Source organism: Salminus brasiliensis, chromosome 5 (assembly GCF_030463535.1).
Source record: "Salminus brasiliensis chromosome 5, fSalBra1.hap2, whole genome shotgun sequence".
NCBI classification, from domain to species: Eukaryota; Metazoa; Chordata; class Actinopteri; order Characiformes; family Bryconidae; genus Salminus; species Salminus brasiliensis.
Window position 1 is genome coordinate 39,284,269 of NC_132882.1, and position 24,860 is coordinate 39,309,128.

General features: G+C 36.6%; 1 protein-coding gene across 2 annotated transcripts in view; it reads right to left on the minus strand.

Moving 5' to 3' along the window:
• The window catches only part of dnah5l (dynein, axonemal, heavy chain 5 like), a 67,025-nt gene that overhangs the window by 19,110 nt on the left and 23,055 nt on the right, over positions 1 to 24,860 (minus strand). For both annotated transcript variants that reach the window (XM_072680314.1, XM_072680313.1), the window contains exons 35-60: positions 24,713 to 24,813; positions 22,918 to 23,016; positions 22,436 to 22,589; positions 21,967 to 22,233; positions 21,352 to 21,480; positions 20,327 to 20,542; positions 18,572 to 18,718; positions 18,278 to 18,450; positions 16,679 to 16,857; positions 15,786 to 15,973; positions 14,302 to 14,496; positions 13,368 to 13,502; positions 12,982 to 13,171; positions 11,651 to 11,868; positions 11,173 to 11,484; positions 8,737 to 8,826; positions 7,946 to 8,182; positions 6,486 to 6,653; positions 5,893 to 6,099; positions 4,818 to 5,147; positions 4,349 to 4,555; positions 4,012 to 4,254; positions 3,766 to 3,920; positions 2,818 to 3,482; positions 1,772 to 2,052; positions 898 to 1,113 (exon numbers count right to left, since the gene is read on the minus strand). In XM_072680314.1, the coding sequence (XP_072536415.1) occupies positions 898 to 1,113; positions 1,772 to 2,052; positions 2,818 to 3,482; positions 3,766 to 3,920; positions 4,012 to 4,254; positions 4,349 to 4,555; positions 4,818 to 5,147; positions 5,893 to 6,099; positions 6,486 to 6,653; positions 7,946 to 8,182; positions 8,737 to 8,826; positions 11,173 to 11,484; positions 11,651 to 11,868; positions 12,982 to 13,171; positions 13,368 to 13,502; positions 14,302 to 14,496; positions 15,786 to 15,973; positions 16,679 to 16,857; positions 18,278 to 18,450; positions 18,572 to 18,718; positions 20,327 to 20,542; positions 21,352 to 21,480; positions 21,967 to 22,233; positions 22,436 to 22,589; positions 22,918 to 23,016; positions 24,713 to 24,813 (5,502 nt within the window). The remainder of the gene's footprint in view (positions 1 to 897; positions 1,114 to 1,771; positions 2,053 to 2,817; positions 3,483 to 3,765; positions 3,921 to 4,011; positions 4,255 to 4,348; positions 4,556 to 4,817; positions 5,148 to 5,892; positions 6,100 to 6,485; positions 6,654 to 7,945; positions 8,183 to 8,736; positions 8,827 to 11,172; positions 11,485 to 11,650; positions 11,869 to 12,981; positions 13,172 to 13,367; positions 13,503 to 14,301; positions 14,497 to 15,785; positions 15,974 to 16,678; positions 16,858 to 18,277; positions 18,451 to 18,571; positions 18,719 to 20,326; positions 20,543 to 21,351; positions 21,481 to 21,966; positions 22,234 to 22,435; positions 22,590 to 22,917; positions 23,017 to 24,712; positions 24,814 to 24,860) is intronic.

A 24,860-nucleotide genomic window follows, 5' to 3' on the forward strand; every position in this document is an offset into this window, starting at 1 on the left:
CTAATGCCTATGAATCAGAGTAATAACATTGTCTTATTATTTCCCACCCTAAAAACGTGTGTCAGTGTGTCTTTCTTGTAAAACCACAATGTCATAACATTAGGCTGTAGGTTACGTATAACCTTATTGGTGTCCTAAACCATGTAAAGCGGTATTATGTGAGAACTGGTATTTTTTGCTCCTGGGCTCCCCCTGCAGTTGCAGAGTGTACTTTGTCACTGTGTGTTTGCTCACTAGTATATGTGTGTTCTGAATATTGAAGAACAGGGTGAACAAAATATGCTGAGAAACAGATAGACTACAGTCTGTTGTTATAGAACTTATGTAATTGATGCAAAAAGGTGGTTATTGCTGATTGGTGTATAGAGAAGCACATTTTTACGTACACAAAACATAGAAAGCATGCACTGTACAGAAGGGCATACCATCAACATAAAGTACTTAATTTCTTCTATTCATTAGGCAAGCTGAGAATGTTAGCTAACTATAAACCTTAAAAACCATATTTTTTATGTACGTAGGTGTTAATGACATTCACTTGAAGCAGTTAGATATTAGTAGGAGTACTATTGAGTACATTACTATTAAGAGTGTACATTAGCCCAGATGATGTCTCATGTAATCTGTTCTGGCCCCATTCTAGCGTGAGACAGCTGCAAATCTTATCCAACTTATGGTCCATAAACTCTTTGATTTTCAAGTGGTGCTCAAAAAATAAAGTGGGCTTCCCAAGTGATGTTCTTAACGTTACCAGCCATTAATAAGAACACATTTATACCTATTACTATCTACAGACAATTACAATTATGAGACTCCCTCAAAGCAGAAAAACTGAATTAACTGGTACAGTGTACAGCAATTTCAAATCCCTAAAATGATTAAAGAGTGCAAACTAACCTTGTTGAAGTTGAGCAGCATGCTAAGAAAGCCTGAATTGTTCATAAGTTTGAGGGCCTCAGTCCAAGAGGGTCTCAGGCAGGGTCTCTCAGGGTCAACCGTAACTGCATCAACCCGACGCTGGAACAGCAGCAGTACGCAGTCCATGATTCGCATTATCAGATGCGGAGGCTTTCCCAACTTGCGCACTGTTGCAATGTCTGCTGGCTTTATTGTCTGAAAATGGATTAATAAGAGGTAAGACCAAACGTAACTTAACATGTAGTTTAATTTTAGAAGAGTTCAAAAACTGTCTCAAGTAATTATGAGTACCCATATTGTGTTCTACAGTTTCATGTGATAGGTAAGGAAGCATGATTATGCTGTCATTTAACAGAAAAGATTGAATTTAAATCAATGTTATTTGAAAACTACTCTCTCATCTACATTGTAGAGGATCAGCAAGGTCCACTTTTTCAGGCTTCAAAAAATTTACATTTACATTTACGGCATTTAGCAAGAAATCTGCTTAGCTTCAATTGTTTCTAGATTCTAATTTGTGTAAATATACACTGCATTTCAAATTATTATGCATCTAAGATTTGAGTGTCATAAAGATTTTTTTTTTGTTTTTCAATTAAACTCATGGATGGTATGTCTCTGGGCTCATTTGATTACTTAAAGTAATCTCAGACACCTGTGTTATGTAGTTTGAGATGAGTCCAATCAAAGGAAAACTACTTAAGAAGGATGTTCCACATTATGAAGCAGGCCACAAGTCTCAAGCCATATGGGAAAGAAAATGAGTCTCTCTCCTGCCGTAAAGCATCAAATAATACAATGTCTTGGACGAAGTATGAAAACATTAGATATTTCATGAAAAAAGTGCACTTACTTGCAGTGCAGCTTCCGCAGCAGCTAGTGCAGGTTTTGCTGCTTCCAGTTTGGACTCTGCTGCTTTCTTATCCCCTTCAATTTCATCCACAATGGCCTGAGCTTTGTCTTTCACTTTCTGTACTTGTGTCTTGACCTTCTCAGCTGCCTGTGCTTTGACAGTGACCTCTTGAAGGACTGCATCTGCTTTATGAGATGCCACCTCCAGTTCCTTCTCTTTAACTGCCAGAGCTTTGGAGAGTTGATTCACAGCCTGCTCTGCTTCCTTTAGTCTATCAAGACCTGTACAAAACATCTATGCACTTACAAAAAGTTGTAAGCATATAAAAGCTAACAGCTATTTATTACATGATAATGATGCTAAACAAAGTTATCCATGCATTTACCAGTCCGTTTTCTCTTTTTACGTATATAAAGACACTCCTACAGGTAAACATGCAGACATTAATATGAAACAAATTAGGACACCCTATGAAAACATTTGTCTTATTTAATATATTTAAACATATGAATAATTCACATCTTCACCTGAACAATGCTGAGATATGCTGTTAATATAACTAAAGAAATAAGACTGAAGAAATGTTTTTGTTTTTACTACTTAAAATGCCTAAATTAGAATCAGAAGGACCACATCAGCTGCAGGTGAGGATTTTGCAAGGATTTTGGAGCAGCCTGTCATATTTAAACCTCAGACATTTTACTTGGTTTGCTCTTGACTGGTAAAGTGAGTGGTCTCATCATTGCAAGTCCTTTGGAAAGGAGGCTGTAGATGTATATGAGTCTGGAAAGGATTTGGAGGGAAGAGAAAGAACAATTTGAAATCAGCCATTCCACTTTCAAGAAAATAATTTACAAGTGGAGAGCTGCCAGCATGGCCATGTCAGGACATCCTAGGATGTTCAGAATGAAAGCAGATTGCAAGATGGGTAAAGAAGTCTCAAATAATCCTAAACTGCAACCGTTGATGTCAAAATATATGCATCTAAAGTTTTCATTGGCTGTCCTAATTTTTTCACATGATTGTATCTCTAGGCCTATTCTTACCTGTGTTCATGCGTTCTGCCAGCATTCTCATATTTGCAATCTTTTCAGAATAAATTGTCTGGTATCCTTTAATAAAAGATAAGTATGATTTGGGTGTCACATAGGCCTGTCGTCTAAAGCGCTGGAAGTACTCTGTGCATGTCTGCGCCACCAGATCCTGAAATATTCCCATTGTTCCAATCACACTTTGCTTCACCTCTTCAGAGCAGTGAAATGAATAGCTGGCCAGGAAGTGCTGAGCCACAGCTACCAGGGCATCCTTCGGCCATCGTTGAAACCAGTCCACGGTGCAGCCTGAGATCAGGCCTGGGAACTTTACAGCACGAGAACGAAGCTTCTCTCCCACTGGAGAGAAACAGAGCACCACATGGAGGTTACTCCGCACTCTAGATAGAAAGTAGTTGTACAAGTTGTCAGTGGTTGGAGGGCAGCGAGGATATTGATGCTTCATGACAGGGATCAGATCCTGAGTGATTTCGGCTATCTCATCTCTGGTGAACAGGTTTGAGACCTCACCCGATGCCACCACATTGGTCATGTACTCAAGAAAGGACTCATCCTTAATGTCACTGTCAGCAAAGATGAAGGTTACACCCTTGCCCTCCAGTCCTGCTATTCGGTACAGGGTCTTCAGGTCTTCCATAAGATTACTCACATTGTAGGTACTTTAAGACATAATGTGAAATTTGACTTAATTAACACATATGTTAAAAAAGTCACAAATAAAAATTGTCATGAAAAGAGTTCTTGTTCAGTTAAAATAAAATGTATTAAGAATATTGCTTCGCCCTTGCATTTCGGCTCAATCTAATTATTTTTTATATAAGTGTAAACAGGTTATTGTTTATATGTTTATATAAATACATGGTTAAGCACTACACTGAACAAAAGACAAATCCAAATGTATGTTTAAAACAGCTCATGCTAGGGCTATTGGAGCGTTCTTACCGCGTAAGAACGATCTGGAAGCTCCGGTAACCAGCGATGAATGAGGCCAATCGTGTGAGACTTTGCTTTCCAGATCCTCCCACTCCTACTAAAAGAGCATTGCCTTGGGGTGTGCGGATTATCCGGGATATCTTTATTAGATGGATCATTGCATCCTATTTGGGCAGTAGAATGTTTACATATGTGACAGGGAGATCAGATGAGATGAGATGAACACATATAAATAAACTCTTTGTTCTAACTGACCTTGAAAAAAACCAGATCCATGGCAGTGCCCCTCACTGACTCATTATACTGTTGCTGAAACAGGGCCAGGCGCTCTGACAGGGCTGAATATGATGGTATAGGCTCATAGATCTTTGGAACTAAAACCTCAGTGTCTTCAGGTTCATCACCAATCATCTCAGGAGCATCTCTAAGGAAATCCACAAAATACTCCTCCCATGCAACACCCTTAACTAGATCAGAACCATGGTCTTCTGTAGAGATCTGAAGAGTAGGGAAGAAATTCTTACCATTTTAAAAGATGGATCAAACCTGCTAGATCAAATCTGCATTGGCTTTCACTATGTAGTATACTCACCCTTTCCAAAATTCCATCAAAGAACATTCTGTCATTATTATCAATGAAGCGGTCTGCAATGACTCTTGTGCATTCATGGCGGAAAAGAGAGGTTAGCAACTCTTGTTCTCTGCACACCTCTGCTCCAATGGTGAGTATACCTTGCCATATTCTACTCAAATCCCGTAAATTAAAGATATAGTGGAACTTTGCAGGTGAGGGCAGCATCTAAAAAGATATTTAATATATATCATATTATTATTATATTTGATATTTTAACACAGTAACAGGCTTTCACTGTAATTTTTTTGTATCAACATAATAGTTTAATAATTTCTACACTATAATAGCTTTGCAGCACTTTTAGTTTCTTTTAATGTACTAAATTGCTGTTTGTAAAAAATATCAGGTCAATTAAACCAAATATAAAGAGACATCTGTTGTCAGAAACATTTATACTATTCAATTATTAGTATAACTGTAACATTACCTTGGCTTTAACAGTCTGCCACACTCTTCTGATGGTGGGGACTAGGGCTTTAGCCAAGGAACACACACTCTCAGTGAAGCCCCTTTCTGGACAAAAATATCCAGATGACAGAGTGTAAAAGATCTTATCTATAGAAGAATTGGAAGGCAAAGTGCAATTGAAGACACAAAACTGGCGTTTAAGGCGTTGTGGGATGTCGTTGCGGCCGCCTCCAGGGTGTATCATAGCTGCTACCAGCTGCAAGTCCACTACACTGATGAACTCTCCTGGACGCTCCAAACTGTAAAAACCTCCCTGTTCCATCAGCTGACGAACAATTTCATTAGTAATCTGAAGAAGATGTAAGAAAAAGCAAGACATGAAAATCATAAAAAAAAATTGTGTGTAGAATAGTTCAAGTTTCAAGTTCAAGTTTCAGGTTTATTTGTCATTTGCGCAACATGTCAGGACATTTATGCATTGAAATGCGTGTGGTGAGGCTAAGGTGAGGCTAAGATACTCTACAGGAGGACAAACTATAAACATACTAAACATATTAAAATAAAATTACATTAAATAAATACAAAATACACACAAAATATACATAAAATACAGAATATACAAAAACAGGAAGGATCTGTAGATATCCTCTGAAGGAATGCATACTGGAAGAGTGCATACTGAGATTTTGTAATGAAGATGAGTATACCATCATATGTGGGATGAGATTTTCTAAGGTCCTCTGTAAATGGTTACATTTATTGCAGATGAATGCGGGTTCTAACAAAACTTTAGAAAGTATTTACATTTACAAGCATTATTTGGACCTGATCTAAAGTAAAATGAAAATAAGAGTCCTGCAATACGTCCAAACAATAGCGGGCTAGTCAAATATTTTCAAATTAGGTCTTATCTTACTTATCTATCTATCTACATAGTGGTTCAGCCACAAGATTCAATATTATTTAAAAACTCAATATATACTAATAAAAACTCAGTTGTTTTAAAGATGTTTCAGAAGTGCTGTACAACTGTATTGTACTTTGGTGTGAGATGATTTACTTGTTTGGAGAGAGCTTTTTGGCTCTTTCCTCACCTGGTCTCCCCACTCATTGATTACTGGCATGTTGATATCATCAATGAAAACTGTCATCTTTTTTCCTGCAGGTGGTCCATATGTTGTGCCCATGCGCTTGTCTATGTAGCTCTCAATGGACTGTTGAAACATGCTAGGGAGGGTGGCTGAGGAGAAGTTTAGGCTCTTGCTCAAATGTGTCTCTGGGTCATACTTGTTGGTATATCCCTATAGAAAAGATGACAGTCTGATTCTGAATGCAAATGACGAAAACATTTTAACTCAACGCACATCGTCATGGTGGAGAACTTGTGCAGGGATGTGAAGTTCAAACTTCGGTATAGAAGTTCAAACTTCGGTATGTTTCAAGGCTATACCTGGGTCCTTTAAACATTTTAGACTTACCATTTCTGGTAGTTTCTGAACCAGGATATTCACAGTCTCTGCACTACAAATACCACAGTTATTCAGATTGTGATTCCTTCTCTTGTCAATGAAGAAAGGTGGTTTAAATTTTACTTTACAGCAAGATGTGAACCATTTTGTAATAGCAATTAAGGATATAACATTTATGTTATAAACATTTATGAAACACATAATGAAATGAGGCATACCTTGATCATAACAGTCTTGCCAGTACCCTGTTCACCAATCAGCAATACAGCTTTGCCTTGCTTCATGATGGTTTGCAAAAGGAAGTCTGTTCGTGTGTTATCCACATTTGGTACAAGAATAGAAGCATAGTCTGGCACTGAATCCTTAGGATAATGGTAATCTTGGACCTAAAATGACAACAATGGACAAAGTTTTCAGATTAGAACATATTTATAAATATGAATAGAAATATGAGCAAATATGACCAGCCTGTAAGCTAAATGAATAAGTAATGACAATAATAGCTTGGTACTAGGATTTTGGAAGGCGATGATGTGTTTGCCCATCCTCATAGATCGAACACAAGGATGGTTTTATGCAAATCCACATTTAAATTACTATGAGTGCTACCAGAGTAATCAACAAGTGGCTAACCTAACAATGTATATAAGAGCAAAGACCTTAAGCATGCACAGCTTGTGCTAGGTTCTCTTTACTCTTGCTGGTCTTTGTATATAGCTAGCACAAATACTACTGCCAAAAAAACAGTTTAGAATGGTTTATTGTTATAAGCAGTGTTTATTTTTAAGATTTATCAAGTAATATTTTATCGCCAATGAGGAGATTAGAAATAGCCAGTGTTTTAGGATAGTTGGAACCCTTTTGTTTAGGAAAAGAGATGACAGTAGCAGTATTAATAGCATAGGAATAAAAGATTACAGATAGCAAAAACAAGCTACTTACAACTATTGTTTTTACAAAAAGCTCCTAAGCTCTGGAAAACTATTATATCAGAGAACATGCAAGTGTGGAATGCATAAGAATGCAAATGTTTGATGTAAGCATTAGGGGCAGTGGTGGCTCAGCAGTTAGAGCGCTGGGTTGTTGATGACAGGGTTGTGGGTACGATACCAGGGTTCAGCAAGCTGCCACTGTTGGGGCCCCAAGTAAGGCTCTTAACCCTCTCTGCTACCCAGGCACTGCAGCAATGGCTGCCCACCACTCTGGGCATGTGTGCTCATGGTCACTGTGTGTGTTTGCTCACTAGTGTTTGCTCACTAGTGTTATATGTGTGTTCACTGCAAAGATGGGTTAAAAGCAGAGGCCATTTTACCATTTTGGGTTATGCTAAAATGAACTAAAATGTATTCTTTTTAATGTAACATTATGTCACTTTTCTCTTCACAATTGTGGTGTCATTTTATTTAGACAATGACATTTTGCCGTTCATTTTTTAAGTGTAAAGATTTTCAAAAGAAACACAATGACATTTTATTAATTTTGTCCAATATAAATTTGACAAAAGCTATACTTCACACTGGAAGAGGAAAGAGGGTTTTAGGTTAATCCATTTTACTATTACTATTAAAAGAAAAGTGCAAGGAGAAAAAAATATTTTGAGCAGATACACAATGATATACAGTATATGATGCGTGATGTTAGATGAATGCTAAAAACAAACAAAAAATATTTGTTTTACCCTCATCGACCATTGGTCCCATTCGCCAGTCTCATTGACCACAAATTCAAAAATGGTCTGATCTTCTTGTGTGTTTGGAAGGTCCAGAGAGGCTGGATGATTTTTAAGAAACATCTCCATTTTGGATCGATCTTCCAGTTCCAGCAGTGCACCCACTGACCACATCAGAGCAAACACAAACTGACGACCAATGTAGGTCTCTGTTAAATGCTTTTCCTCTCCTGCAGACAACAGGCCCTGTAAATGCAGTATATTTATTTCAGTCAGGAATAGATAAGTCTGAGCTTTTCAGACTTCCAAAAATCCTGTCATAACAGTTTGTATAGGAACTATATGTATGTATATGTATATATATACATATATGTATATGTATGTCACAACATACTTGGAATACAAATTGAGAACACATTACATTAGTATTCAGTATACAGAGAATATTTCAGTTCAGTTGCTACTTTTAATCGTTAGGAGAATACCAGAAGCACAACATTGGTGGCACTTTATTTTACAGTATATCACTTAGTATACGGTATCAATTATGTAAAATAAATGATTATATTAGTATTTATAAATAAATTTTTAAATCTAATAATCAGATTGGGGGTGTGGGTATGGGGTAGTGGTAGTGTGTTTCGCATAAAACTGGCTGGCTGAGGTTGCCATTGCTGTAAATGACGGTTTATAGGTAATGTCTTTATTTCTTATTGTTCATGTTTATTTTAGTCATTTTAATTGTTTTTTTTTTTTTTGTTTTTTATTGGTACATACAATTCTGTGCTAGTAAGACTTGCCTGTAAAAGATCAATTGTTTGCTTGATATACATGCACTCCAGGAGCTGCATTTTGGGGAAAACTGCAGTAGACACAAAGTTCATCAGATCCTGTGGAAACATAGAGGTAAGGAATTACTAACACATGTATTGGGCAAACATGTGATCATACATTACCAAATACTCTGACTGAGTTTCCTAATTTAAAATATCAGTTCTGACTGCTCTGGTTCATTTTGCCTTTCTATGTTTCCATATTACCCAAGTTAATTTTGTCTGCTTTATTGCCACTGGTGGGCCCTTGAGCAAGGCACTTACCCCCCATTGTTTAATTGGTGCTTGGTGAACTCTGGCATACAGTGAGTACTGTTGGTCTACAGCAAAACCATGAACTTTTCACAGCCTTCCAAATCATCCAGATACCCGCAGCTGAAAGTGGAGGTTCTTGGATTTGTTTCCTAGTTGTCCGTTTGTAGATCTGTCATCTGCTGTGCAGCTCTAACCTAACTACGCTGCAGATTCAGCCCATCCACATCCGGTCTCTAGTGTCACAGCCCTGTTTTCCAGAGGTTATACTGTGCCAGCTGTGTACTCCCCTTTTACTCTGGCTTTGCCACAAATAATGGTGTGCTCTCCCAGCCTTGCTTCCCAGAAGTTGTACCCAGCTGTTTATATATTTATTTGCACACCACTGGTACAGTATGAATCTGAACAAAGCAGCTGAACTGACTGCTGGAATGCGCTGCAAAGGTAGTGTTTTTGGTTGTCTTACATGGGAAAACAATCTAAGCTTTACTGTCCATGTATTGCTTACAGTGGCTTGCAAAAGTATTCATACTTTTCTTTTCACATTAATCTTTTTACATGTTGACACTTTACAACCACAAACATAAATGGATTTTATGGACTTCTTATGTATTTCTTTTAGCAATGGTTTTCTTCTTCCCACTCTTCTACAAAGGCCAGATTTGTGGAGTGCACGACTTGTTGTCCTGTGGACACATTCTCCCACCTCAGCTGTGGATTTCTGTAGCTTCTCCAGAGAGACCATGGGACTTTTGGCTGCTTCTCTGACCAGTGTCAGTTTGGGTGGACAGCCATGTCTTGGTAGGTCAGTTGTAGAATACTTTTTTTCATTTTTGGATGATGGATCCAAAAAAAAAAAAAACTTTATCTCTGACCTGTCTGGTGAGTCTCTTGGTCTTATGATGCTGTTTGTTCACTAGTGTTCTCTAACAAACCACTTGGGCCTTCAAAGAAAAGGTGTATTTATACTGAGACTAAAATACATAGCTGGACTCTGAAGGCAATTGATTCTATTGATTCTACTGGATTCTATTTAGGGGTATCAGTGATTAAAATTTGATTAAAATTTTGAAAACCATGTATTAAAATGTAAAAAAATTCAAGGGGTATAAATACTTTTGCAAGCCACTGTAAATAAACTTTATACATACTATAGTTTAGATAACCTGCATGTTTAGATGTTGTTGCTGTTTTACATCAGATGGCAAATAGCTTTTGTGTGAAATATAAATAAATACTTTCGGGTACCCACAGTTTCAATTATTATTATTATTATTAAATGGCTTCAGGTGCATGTTGATATGTTTATTAATCTAGATTGTACATTCAGTAATAATGCTTTAATTTGTACTGTTGCATATGGCAGTATGAAAGGCATTAATATAGAAGCATATTGCTCACAGCACAGTACAGGACAGTACAGAGCAGGTCATGGTTATAGCATCTGGTATGAAATGAGTTTAAGACTAATATTCTATATTTATTTAAGGGGAATTTAATAAAATTATTATTCTTATCTGCTATGAGTTACATGCATCATAAAGGTGTTGTGCCGTCACAACCCAGAGCACAGATAAGCTATGAAGGGCTAGTGTTACACACAAGTGGCAAGCAAAACTGAGAGACCAGTTAGAGGGACTAAGAGAAAGATGAGCCAGGCTCGCAGCGACAGTGACAGGTCCCCAAGCACCAGCTCCTCTGCCTCCAACACCTCTTTTCATATTCAAATCTGGCAGCCACACACTGAAATAGCATGAATGACTTAGGAGGTCTGCTGCCCTCCCCCACCCTGCCTTCATTGTCCTCTTTCATCCCAAGATGGCCGGTGTGACACAGGGGCATTTTACATTGCAAAATCTGCCTGTGAACAGGACTACAAATGGACTGGTCTTTCATAGCACTCTCATAAATGTCTTGGTTTTTATTGTGTGCATGTAATTGTACTGATAGCACTCCTGGAAGCAGCAGAGAGTGAGCTCTATGAAAAATACATAAATGTATATACTGTTCTTTAGTTCTTTTGAATTCTATGCCATTAAAGCCTTTTGTGAAATTCTTACCTATTTCACAAACTGTTTGAGCAAATAGACAGTAAAAGGTCATAATACTTTACGTTTCTGCACTCTCATATTTAAAGACTTTAACACCCACCTGGTAGACGGAGTTAAAGCAATTTAATATCCCATCTGCCTGTGGCGTTGGAATCTTCTTTAGCCAGGCCTGCAGAATGGGCTTCCAGTTCAGCACAGATGAGCTCATGAAGACCATGCCATTACGTGACACAGTGGCTGGAGATGCGTTATCTATATTGTGAGGCTCAAACACCACTTTGCAGTTAGGAGCCATTGGGATGCGGTCTCCATTAGCTAATGTAAGGGTCTTATTGTCATCTAAGACAGAGTTGAGGTTTTCAATCCAGACAGCATCTACTGGACCATCTAGAACAATCCATGTATATTCCCCCTAAAAAGAAAGTTCAATGTTAGTGTAGCACTTACCCAAAATAAAGCAATTGATCATTTATTCATAAGAAATCATAAGAATTGAATTTCTTTGAATTCTTCTAATGCTCAAAGATGATCAACTATTAGTAACTTACAGACTGAAAAGGCACAGATCAGTTTCTTACTTTCTTTGCTTTCAGAGTCTTTCTCCACAGTGTAGAGAACACTCCATCTGTCCAGTCATTTGTGGCCACATCTAGAGTGCCAAACATTTGGGAAGCTGTTATAGCCTTGGGGTTCATTCTTAGTTCTTTGTGAGGAGCGCCACAGTCTGTCATAGCCTTCAAAAGAGTATGAATGCAGGTGGTTTTCCCTGTTCCACTGGGACCAAGAGTCATCATACCTGCAAAAGAGAATTCAATAGCTTGCATTAAAGTTGTTTTAAGTGGTATTTCAAGGAAAAAAAGATATATATTAATTAATGATATATATAAACATAGTATACCAGTTTTGACATTTTGATATAATTCAGGATTTTTATCCTTTGTAGAGTGATCAGTCATCCCCACTGCTAGTCTTGATGCAGTGAATGCATTAAACCTTTAAACTTTTAAGATATGAGACCCTGGTAAAAGTTAGGAAGCTCAAGAAATTGTCTAAGGCCAGGTTTTATGTTTGATTGTAAAACATACAAATTTATTCTCCAAACAGGTCCTTTGCATGTCACTGGTTTGAGGTACAATCAGGTATAATTTGAAGGGCAGTGGTGGCTCAGCGGTTAGAGTGCCGGGCTATCGATAAAACATACAAATTTATTCTCCAAACAGGTCCTTTGCATGTTGCCGGGCTATCGATAACAGGGTTGCGGGTTTGATTCCCGGGCTCGGCAAGCTGTGGCTCGGCTTTAGCCCTTGAGCAAGGCCCTTTACCCTTTCTGCTCCCCAGTTGGCTGCCCACCGCTCTGGGTGTGTGTACTCACTGCCCCTAGTTCACTAGTGTGTGTGTTCACTACCACAGATGGGTTAAATGCGGAGATGGGTTCAATTTTGCAGGGTTTAGGCCAGTAGTAGTAGTATTGAAGTGTTAGGTAAGCTAGGTAAACCATTATGTCTCTTTGCTTTCTCAACAATCATCTATATATGCATTGTATGAACAGTTGTTAGGGCAACGGTTAATAGTTTACTAAATAGTTAACCTTTCTTAAGAAAATGTATTACTTCATGTTGTTTTTTCAGTTATGTTATGGTCTAGGATAATTTCAAAACTGCTTGATAGAGCGTCCTAAACCTCTTCAATGGTGGGGTATATACTTAGCCCAGTTATGCTTTAATACGGTATCCACTGAAGGGAGCATTTAGAGTGTGGCTATTGTGAACTTTAATTTGCACATTTGAGAACTGAGGCACACTTGAATGCTTTTGCAAGCTGTGCATTAATATATATTGTTGCATTTATTTAAGTTGAAATTTACATGGGAAAGGGCAAGGTTCAAGTTGCTTGTTTGTGCTTCACTCACCATGTCTCACTCGTTGCGTCTCATAGAGTTGCACCAGTTTGAGCACCCATGGCTGGTGGGCAATGAGACCAGCCTCCTCAGCCTGTTTGAAAATAGCTGCCTCCAACTCTGGGTAACCAGCTTTATCCAAAATGATTCCCGGAAACAAATCATTAATCAGGCTCATGAACAGAGGCTCATCCTCATCCACCTATACAAAGGGAAACAATTAAGAACATTAATAACGAAATGGCAATATATAATTATTATTTTGTTTATTTGTAAATAATACAGTTTTTTAGGAGACAGATATAAACACAGATGCATGCTACAACATTTAATTACGTTAGGTTAATTAGGTCAATTAAGTTAAATCATAGGTTTTTAACTATGATTATCTTGAATACCAGTTTGGAGATGTTCATGTCACGCAACACCCTCATGACAACAGTTTTCTCTGACTCAGAGGGGTTGGATCGCTTCACTGCTCCAAGGGTCCTCAAAACAGATAGAATGTTGCGTAGGCCAAAGTCATAATGAACCTATGTAGACATAAAATCAGAACGTGTTTTCTGCTGTGTTTTTTGCAGCAAAAAGAATGGAGTGTGAAAAATTTCATGTTTTTAAAAACAGTAAAAGTCTTCTTACGTTATTTCTTTTTTTTTCTGTCTTTTATTAATGACTAATTATGTAAAGCTGCTTTGTGACAACAACAGTTGTAAAAAGCGCTATACAAATAAATTTGACTTGACTTGACTATAACAGACTAAACACAGAGAAGGTCACATAAGGTATAAGATAACTATGCTTTACATACATAAGCTGTATATGTATATGATGTGAACGTTTACTGCCTGAAAAAGGACTGTAAAATCAATATGAACCTAAAAAGAATACCTACAGTGCTCCCCATAATGCTTGTGATAAACAATTTCTTTATTTAACTCTGTACTCTTATATTTTCAGTTTTCATATTAGTTTCATATATAGCTTTCCATTTATTTTACCATGTAGAAAAGACAGTGCTTGATTATGTGCCTAAATAGAAAAAAGCATTACAACTCATAGTGAATAAATAGTACAGATTTTTTCATTTCTGAAGTGTAATGCGTAGAAGTAAGAAGACAGATACTTTGTTACCTCCTGCTTCTGCACACACAAAATAAGTCCCATCAACTAACTATAACAATAAACAGTAAAAAAGAACAAGATACAAGCTAAGAAGCCTATTAACAAAAATGACATACAAAGAGTTATCTCTGATACCTTTGGAGAACACATGTTTATAATCATATAATATTTGATGCAGATTACAGTTTACATGTTCTGCTGATAGTTTACCTGTTTGGAGAGCTGCTCCTCACACAGTTTGTAGAGGGTGTAAAACTTGCGACTGAGTACTTGGTTGTCTCTGAAGCCAGCACTAGCAAGTTTAACTCTCATAATGATAGCTCGGTCCGGCACCATCATGGCTACTGTGCGGAACTGAATCTTCAGGTTCTCAGGCAGCTCCTGTCTTCCAGCATATCCTGGATTCTGAAATATGCAAGAGGACAACAGTATGTGTGTATGGTCAAGAATCCATTGTTCTGTTCTGATAAGGATGTGAATATGTAATTACTCTGATAGGAATTCAGTATTCAAGGGGGAGCACCTGAACACCACCTTCTTAGTTATAAAGGCAGAACAACATTTCTGCTTTCAAACAACACTGAAGAGAGCTGTGCGAACCCATCCTATGCTGATAATCTAATGGATCGGGATTGAGACCTATCCACCCATATCCACAATACGTACATTTGCCTCCTGACTTGACTTTGACAGATTGGGTAAGAACTGAAACGGACTCTTTTCCAATCCACTTGCAGATGGAATGTAACACTACACCTGAACCTTAAGGTTAGGCTTAGGTGTAGGGTTACAATCAATAGACAATCATTTACATTCAATTTAGAGTTCAGTTGCATTTAAGAGATATTTAGTTGCATATTAATTGAATGTAAGGTGAGCATCTATAAAAGACCCTTACAAAGTGGTACCAAATAAATTACCATTGAATTGTTCATAGCTAGCTAACTGAGCTAATATAAGTTATGAATGTAAATTTACAGCAAGCTCTTGAGCAGCAGTCAGAATACCAGACAACGATCCAATGCCATTGTTAAATTAATAAACCATATACCTCACCATGTGGGACAGATGGCATCAGGACTGACAAAATATAATAAATTAACTTTTTAACTATATATATATATATATATATATATATATATATATATATATATATATATATAATCAAATTTGTTGTTTATACACAAAACTAATCTTGCTCAGCTAGCTATCATACTCATATTTAGTAGCATATGATTAATGTACAATGGAAAAATCACACGGATATTATGATATTATCATTAAGGATATAGCCTATGCGACCTGATATTTTCCATGATTTACTATTTTTGAAAATTTGTCAAGTTAAAAGTTGGACATGTTACACAAAATGTAAAACTATGGCATTTTTGCCCATTTTAGCCCACGTCTGGGCTGGTTGGCTGTACTGCACAGAATTTGAGTCAGTCAGAGTTGAAGGTTAAAAGAGAATAATAAATGGCATAATAGAAGCACAGGGGCCGATTTTCTGCCTTCTAATCATGTTTCAAATCAGTTGGAGTACATCACATGACTCTGTACATGATTCTAGTATTATATATGCATACAAAAAATCAGATTTAATTCAAAAGGATATTACAGTAAAGCAAATCTCATAGATTAAAATTCCAGTATGTATTGCAATCAAAAGAGTTCCTGAAAAACTGTGCACTAACCATAGTCAGGAAGATGCCAAACTCTTTGTCCATGTCCACCACATCGCCATCAGTGAAGACAAACTGAGACATTTTGTTCTTTTTACATTGCAGGACAATGTAGATCTGCTGAGCAGCCACTGAGAGTACAGGCAGCTCAATGCGGTTAAACTCATCAAAGCAACCCCATGCACCAGACTGAGCCAGCCCTTTTGGACAAAAAACATTTTCATTGTAATGAATCAAGAACCAATACAAGATAGAATGGTTTGACAAAATTTCTTATCATTTCTTGGTCAAAATGTTCTTTGGGAATTTGGTACTGCCAATTAGCTCCCCCCTAGCACTAGCAAAGCTCCTGACACTACAAAGTCTCCTCGGGCAGCCGACACACTCAGAGGAAAGTGGAGGGTCCTCAGCTCCACAAATTTTCAAAATCAATGAAATGTTTTTTTCATATTGACTCAATTTGAGATAAATTGAGATAAAATGTATTATGTACTTAAAACTTTCAATTCTTTGATGTTACAAAAATGCAATAAACCTATTTTTTTCTCTTTCATTGGAATGCTTGAAATACAAATTTATCTCTTATGCCAAGACACAATACTCCACAATATGCCAAGAAAATTTATCTCACTACAAATAAAATAATCCTATGTTTGTAGACTGATATATTTGGCCTATCCTTTTTTGTTTTCTTTGCCAACAAATAACAACTTTGTACCTACCGATCAGTTGGCCAATCAGATGGCTTTGTAGGTATTTTTTTTACTTCCACAGCTAAGAATTATTTCTACAAGTGTACCGTATCAATGAGATGGTACAGGATTTACGTAGCAGAAGTTGGGTAGCAAAAAATATTTTTTTCAGTGTAGTATATTTGTAGTGCGTATGCAGTATACAAACTATACCTTTGTAGATGCGTCCCAGTCCACGATAGTCCATCTGGTCAGAGCAGTTAAAGACCACAACATATTTGCCCAAGCAACGGCCCATATCTTTAGTAGTCTCAGTCTTTCCTGTTCCTGCTGGACCTGCAGGTGCTCCACCCATGCTCATACCCAGGGCCTGGGACAAGGTGATGTAACATCTGCAATATAAAACCAGGTATTTATTTTATATGTCCTTCTTTGAACCTACAATTGCATAGGTTAGACCTATGCACACTTTAATGTCTGCTTTCAGATGTATTGCTAACCAAACAATTGGAGTTATTGATACATTTAGGCTAGCCCTTATTTCCAATGTATGCCATTACAAATATAAAATTATTAAAAAAATACAAAAATCTAGCAATCTAATTTGATCAAATAAAACCTAACAAATTTAAACAGATGAATTTAAATGATTTAAAATAATACAAATATTGAATATAATAAATACTGATGATGATCATTATTAATAATAATATTATTAAAATGCATAAATAACCCTAAAGTGAAGATTGTTACTAATGGTATCTCTTCTACTTACAAGGCTGCCCCATTGGCCCTGCTCTTTTTGTTTTAGCTATTGAACTGCTATATTTAACTAATCCTGTAGGCTCTTCATATAGTCTGTTTAGCCTGTTTAGTCTGTTTGAACCTCTTTTGGTGAAGGTGACTGTGGGCGTTGATAGATGTATGGACCTCCCTCGTTACTGGGTAGAATAAATGCTGTTAAAATAAACATCTTGCACAAATTCCTCTACTTATTTCAATCACTGCCAATACGAATACAAGTACAAATACAAAAAGCTTTTTCTCTTTAGTTAATAGGTTCATAAAGCGTTTTGTATGGAGAGATAAAACTCCTAGACTTAGTCTAGATAAATTACCAATATTCCTTTCCAAATGTGGATTTTAGAAATTAACCAGTGTGTACCCTTAGAAAAGATTACATACCTTTTGAGACACGAATTAAAAAAGTTTTAATTCTGTGTGTGGCAGCCCTTCTCTGACTATACTGAAAATGACTCCTTTGACTGAGCCGAATGTTCTTTTTGAATTTTATCTTAATCTTTGACTATATTTGTTAGCTGCACATTAGGCTGACCATATATGTTCTAATTATATTTATTATACTGTTTGTCATATTATAACTTTTTTTCTGTTTGTTTGTTTACTTTTATATTTCCCCTTTTCATTTTTTTATTAGTGTGTGAGTTGTGTTTAATAAATGTTATAAATCATAAATTAATATAAATAAAATGTAAGATAATACACAGAAAAACACAATAAAAAGTTACAACATTTATGTTTAGTTAAAACCAACCATACAATTAAAAAGGTAAATATAAACATGAGATGAAAATAACATCTATGACTAGGAAATATTAAGTAAAATAATTAAATAAAAAAAGAATTCAGTTGTAGGCTGACTGGGCGAAGTTACAGATAAAAAGTTTACAATGGTATTGGTCTGCTTTAGATCACATTAAATCTACAATAATTTTTGGATTTCTTACATTTTTAATTAATTACTCAAGGCCAGATTTAAACACCTGAAATTGCCTCTCTATATCTACTCACCTGTCAGTAAGAGGTGTTATAACCAGTCTGTCAGTGCAACCAAGGTACTCATTACAGTAATCAAACTCTACATCAGTTATTTGTATAAGGCATCTATCTGTATCTTCTATGAAGTAGAAACGCGACTGCTTCTGCCACTGAAAGTCAGATGTGGACCGGATGTTCATTTTTACCTGTAATACAATTTTTTAAAAATAACTGTAGTATACAGTATGCAGCAAAGTAAAGGTACATACAATATGAAAGTCATTTCATATATATATATATATATAACATTATAAGAAGGTTTCTTACTAGATCATCATAAATATCCTTCTGGTGTACATGTATTGTTATCAGAGTTTCATACTTTGTTCTTTCCATCTTGGTTAGATCATGAGTGGTCATATCTATCAATTCGTTTAAAATATCCAGAAATTTCTGATTTGTTGTCTGCATGATCTGCACATAAATAAAACATGCAATCTTTACCAAACAGAACATCTTTAAAAAAAATACGGTGTATGCAACATATTTTAGGGCAGCAGTCCCCACAATGAGTTATGTGGACCCTTAAAGACATGAGTAACATTGTTCAAGGTACAACAGAAACGTTTTAGCCGGCAACACAGCTACACAGGTATTTTCCGAATATGGACGAATGATGAGTGAGCGCCATATTAATATCATCCAGTGCATGGCACAGATGATAGCTTATAAAATTAACTGAAAAAATTATTACATTTTCCATTTTTATTCTTTTTCATGTCGTGAATGTTGTATTTGGTTTGCCATTAAAACATAGATTTGCTTCTTTAAACTTGATGTTTATAAACTTCAAGCTCTGAACTGCATGTTTCAGGACAACATTTCAACAAGGTTTAGGTTAGACTTGAACGTGTGCTTTGGATCACTTTTTGAATGAGGCAGCTACATGTCAGTTTCAGACCACATGCAGATGACCTGACAGTCTCCTGAAGATTCCCAATACCACCTAAAGAACTGCAAGCATCTCCAAGGTCAGTGTTCATTCAACTATCAGAAAAAGACTAGACAAAAATGGGATCCATGGCAGAATAGCAAGGCAGAAACTATCGTTAACTAAAAGGACATACATAGTCTTAAATTCACCAAGACACACCTATGGATGATCCTCTGGGACAATGTGTTATGGATAGATGAGAAATAAGGCATTTTAACTGACATGGGCCTGCTATGTCTGGCAAAAATCTACTGCTTTTCCAACTGTGAAGCATAGTGACGATTTGAAGAAACTTCGCTGCATCAGGAACGTCTTGCTACCACTGAGAGAACAAGGAATTCTGCTCTGTATCAGAGAACTCTTTAAGTGTAGGGTCATCTGTGCATAAGCTGAAGGGCACTTGGGTAATGCAACAATTCGATGATCCAAAACACAGAAACTACTCTACCTCACATTGGTTAAAATGTACTTTTGGAATGCCTTGTCAATGTCTTGACCAAAACCCTACTGAAATGTTATGGCAGGACTTGAAACACACATACATAAAGACATAAAATATCACATTGCTGGCTTTTTAGTACTTCCACAAAAATCAGTGACAAAAAACATAAACAGAAAAAGTAAATCTGCATTAACAGCATTAAAAAAACTGGGCATGATACATGGGTACCACTGGACAATCATTTTTGCAGCTCACAAATAAAAAAATAAAATAAATAAAGATAAAGACAAAAAGGCCAATCAGTCCAACAAAAACTTCTTCTGAACTCTTTTGTTGACAGATATAAGTGAGCATATTATGACCTTCTTAGGACAATATCTTTCATTTGAGTACACTTGAAGCTTTCCACTACTTAGGAGTTAAACACCTACAACATTACAACATAACCAACATTATTTTAAATTGAGGGTTAGGGTTAGTGCTTTTGCAAAGAAATGTATAAATGGTAATATATAATTGCATTTATTTACTTTCAAAGATCAGATTGCACACTTTATTCATCTGCTGGTCTATAAAGAAAAGTATAGTAAATTAAAACATCAGACAAATTAGACAGCAGTTAGATGAGCAAATGTGTTCTATGTACCTTCTTATCAGTCTTGCTGAGGTTAAGGGATTCTTCTGCATCCCTGGTCCAGATGAGCTGTATGCCTAGCAGGCCTACCTGAGCAGGGAACACTGATTGGAACTCTATGATCTTCAACCCAGGGTCACAGGCAGCTATGTAGGCTTTCCTGATAATGCCATGGATGGTCTTTTTCACACCGTCCAATAACAGGCCCAACCAGGTCTCCACGTTACCCTAAAAAACATAAAGGCAACACTTTAAATTAAATTAAATGAATTATGAAATTAACTAAATTCATAAATATTCACATGAATAACATACTATTCATTATTTGCATTTTAAAAGTCCTTAGAGGTCATGACTGAACATGAGGTCATTACATGACACGTTTTGATACACCTTTAAATTCACTGTTTACTTGTTGATTGCAAGGCATCTAGGCCCTGAGGCAGCAAAGCAGCCTCAAACCATGACAATATAATGAACATAAAAGACAATGTCAAATAACTTCCTCCTGCACAGCTCTAAGCAAGTTCTGCTTGGCTCAAAAGCCGCCACAAAATAGACTAATTTAATAGTGATGGCTTCTCAGTAGGACCAGGTACAACTGTGAAAAACCTTAATGATTGATTCACATGTAGATATTTTTAGTAGAATATAATTTTTCATCTTGATGCCAAAATTTGTTTATTACATCAGGGCTGGCTAACCAAATCAACCAACCAACCAACCAACCAACATTTTTTAAAGTTAAAAGTTTAGACTGAAAACATACTTGTTTGGTTTTTTGGTACTTAATTTCCCTGTTGGATAAATGCATTTAATTCAATTAATTCAATAAAACAGACAAATGTATTATTATTATTATTTTTCAGTTTGCAGCTAATTCGGCCTGGGAAAGAGGAAGAGAAACACAGTCATTGCTGACCTGGATAAATAAAGAGGAAACTACCCCAGGACTTAATAAACATTTATTCCCATGCAAAGAAGGCTGTAGTTTACATACCAAGTAGAGGGATTTCCAAGCTCAAATAGAATCTTACTTGTGCATTAATGGATTCACTCAGGTCTACAGTCTCCCCTTCCTGTGACTGAAAGCTCAAGATCTGGTCATAGTTCTTCTCATGAAACACAACCCTGTTCACATTATCAAACAAGTTCAGCAGATGAGCCTGAAATGGAAAAAAAAGAAAAAAAGGACTTTTTTCTTTTCCTTCTTTTTCTAAACAAAAGCATGCAAGCACATGTGCTTTTTGAGAAAACTGAAAGTAACTACTATCTAAGATTACTTATGCACTTTTAAAAATCATGACCGTGTTTGTGAATGTTTCTTAATGGTTTTAAAATTTAATGACTTTCATAAATGTGATGTTTATTTCATTATGTATGTGTTACTGAGCCTTTTAACAAATAGTTTCAAGTGCTAAATAAACATATAGAACATAAATTACAGACTTCCATTTCGCTCATTGCATTAATCAATTTAAAAGGTATTCTTCAGTTACTACTGTAAATTGTTTTATTATGTTTTAAAGAGTTCAATCAAGAACATTAAGAAGTTTTGTTGTGTTCATAAAGCTGGGGGGGGAACAACCTACTCATTTTTTCAATTTATTTATGACATGACAGATACACAACAACAACACTACTCCTCGTACTTGAATGGTATGTGAGTCAGATGCCTGGCCAAGTATCTCCAGTAGAACAGGATCAGACACAAAGAAGAAGCGTGGAAATACAAGGCGCTTTTTTTCCAGGTATCCACTGAGTGATTTCTGGCACACCTCTAGCTGTTCCAACAGGTGAGGGAGTAGCTGGCTCAAAGTCTCATCTCCCACACAGCACTGCACTACACCTGGCACCTCATGTGCCCTCTGCATGATCCTTTGCCATGTTTTATCAATGTTTTGAAAGCGTTTAGCTTCCTGTTTGCCAAAAGACAGGGCAGAGAAAGGAAAAATCTAGCAAAACATTTAAAAAGCCATGTACATCAACACCTCTAAAATAATTGTCACAAATGCTATGTCAAAATATGAATTACGTTTCTTTATTCTGGAAATTACATGATGTTCAACAAAAGTTTAATGAATTTGTTTTGTTGAAACTGTTTAGATAAATTCATTTGACCTGTGGAAGTTGCTTTGCAATGTCCCCTCCGACAAACACAGCCTCCAGATACAGCCACAAGTTCTGAACTGTTAGCCATTTTTCAATTACTTCAGAACTGTTTGAGAGCTTCTGCACCCATTGCTGAATCGAAGACTTAAAGGGAGCATTGTATCTGAAATCAGAGATTAAATTAGATATGACCTAGGATAAAGCTCACAATAGTTTTCAGACACTAGAACCCCCCCACCCCCCAGCATATATACATTGACATTTTTGTTATGTTGTATTTTGTTTCCTTGTCATAATTTTTCCTTGTCATTACTTTTTCAGTCAAAATGTGGAGGTTTCTGCTCCATTATCGTCCTGAAGTATTCTTTTATAATGCATTATATTTGTGTATATTAATGTGTCACAAAACTAAAGTGCACTTACAGCCTTCAAAAATTAGAATGTTATTCTCTATGAAACTACAGGAACATGAAACACAAAGCAACATATACCTGTTGCTCATGAGAGAGCTGAGAACCATGAGGCTGTCCTCCATGAGCACTACCTTCTCCACAGTTTCTGAGCCCTTTAGCAGCAGCTCTCCACGATTCCTAAGCATGGGATGTGAAGTGAGAAATTGTTATAATTTGATTTTCAAGCATTTATTTTATTTTAAAAATGTTTTTTTTTTATTATTCAAGTATTGGTTTTTTAACAACCACTCGTCCAACTCTTTTTTATTAGAAAACATTGGAAACCATTAGCAAATTTGCCTTCACCAAACATTGTCAAGTTGTCCTCTCTGGGAGATTGCAAGTTCAAATCCCAGTAATCCCTTAATCGGAACTAAATCCTTGCAGATTCCGGGCATCAGTGGGTATCTAACTTAGTTGGCCCAAGTGAAGCTAGAAACAGACTGAATTGTGCTTAATCTTGATAGCTTATTAGCTGTACCAGGCTGTGAAAACCTTTGACAACTTTGGCATCGGGCAAAGATTTTGATCTGTCCTTTGATGCACATGTAGGTAATAGTACTAGAACAGCCTTGCTTCATCTGTAAAATATTGCTAAACCAAAACCTTCAGATTGCTCTCCTAAAAGCCTAAACAAGTTCGAATCAGTCCAGATCAGCAGCTAGAGTCCTTCCAAGACTCAGAAAAAAAACAGTACAGAATTATCAACACATTGGCTGCTATTCCAATTTCCACATTGACTTCAAAATTCTGTTGTTAGCATGTAAAGCTTTAAAAAAGCTTAGAGGTATCTTAGAAATTTAGTCTATTCAACCTAGCTAAGGTTATTCTTGAGTAAATAGCAGTGTCTGCTAAATGCTGTAAATGTAAATGGTGTTGCCTCTAAGTCCTGAGTGACCTCATCTCCTGTTACGTACAGTCATACCTAATTAAATCACATGGTGTATAAAAGCTGTATAAAATAGCTCTTTAGGGGGAACTGCTAAAAGCTACTTTTCACCCCCAGCTTTGAAATGATATTGCGGTCACCCATTGGATCACCCTGACACGTTCACTCAGGTTTATTGACACTGGGACAGAGGGGTGCTGATGTCTCAAAAAAAAAAAACTATAACCTATAATATTTACACTTTCTTCTGCCTCTAACTTCTTATCTAGGTTTTCTGCACTTTGTTGTACTGTTTGCAGTCATCAGTCAAAACCACCTCAGAATCGAACTGTCTGTGTATTTATTTAACCCTTTTGTTAAATGAACTTGTGAACTCACAGCGTCACAATATAGAAACTGTCACCCTCAGCTGAGAGGAACGGTTTGGATGTTCATGAACTGGAAGCTACTGGAGCACTTGTGTGACTGTCTACAAACAAGATTTACACCGCCATGGACTGTGAGGCCGCTATTTGAAAAATGAACCCACTGCTTCAAATCTGACACCTTCAAGGCAGACAATGCTTTGCCATAAGGAAGTGGATAAAATAATGAAGAAAAAGGACAATTTTAGAATTCTTCAGCACCCTCCCCATACCACCAACATTAAGCCTTTGAAATGGCTTTCCCAATATCCTGACCATAACCCTTTCTAAAATATGTGGACTGAGTCTGAAAAAACTAATTTAGTTATTTTTCCCTCAATTGAAAATGTATGCTGTACACTCATTCTGACACAAAAAAAGCCCAATATTTCAATGACATTTATGTTTGTAAACATCCGATCACAACTGTATGTAGACTTAGCTAGAGGTAACAGGATGTTTGATACACCACAAAAAAAAGCAGTACTACGCATAATCACACTTATCAGACTAATCAAGGTGAAAAAATAAAAAAAATTACCTAAATGCTGCAAAAGTAAACTGGTGGCTACTCCACTCTGCTACCACGTCTTTCAGCTTGGCCTCTATGTCTCGCTCCTTCACTGCACTGATACACACATCCTGTACAAACCAGTACATTGGAAAATGGGACCATTCACAATTGCATT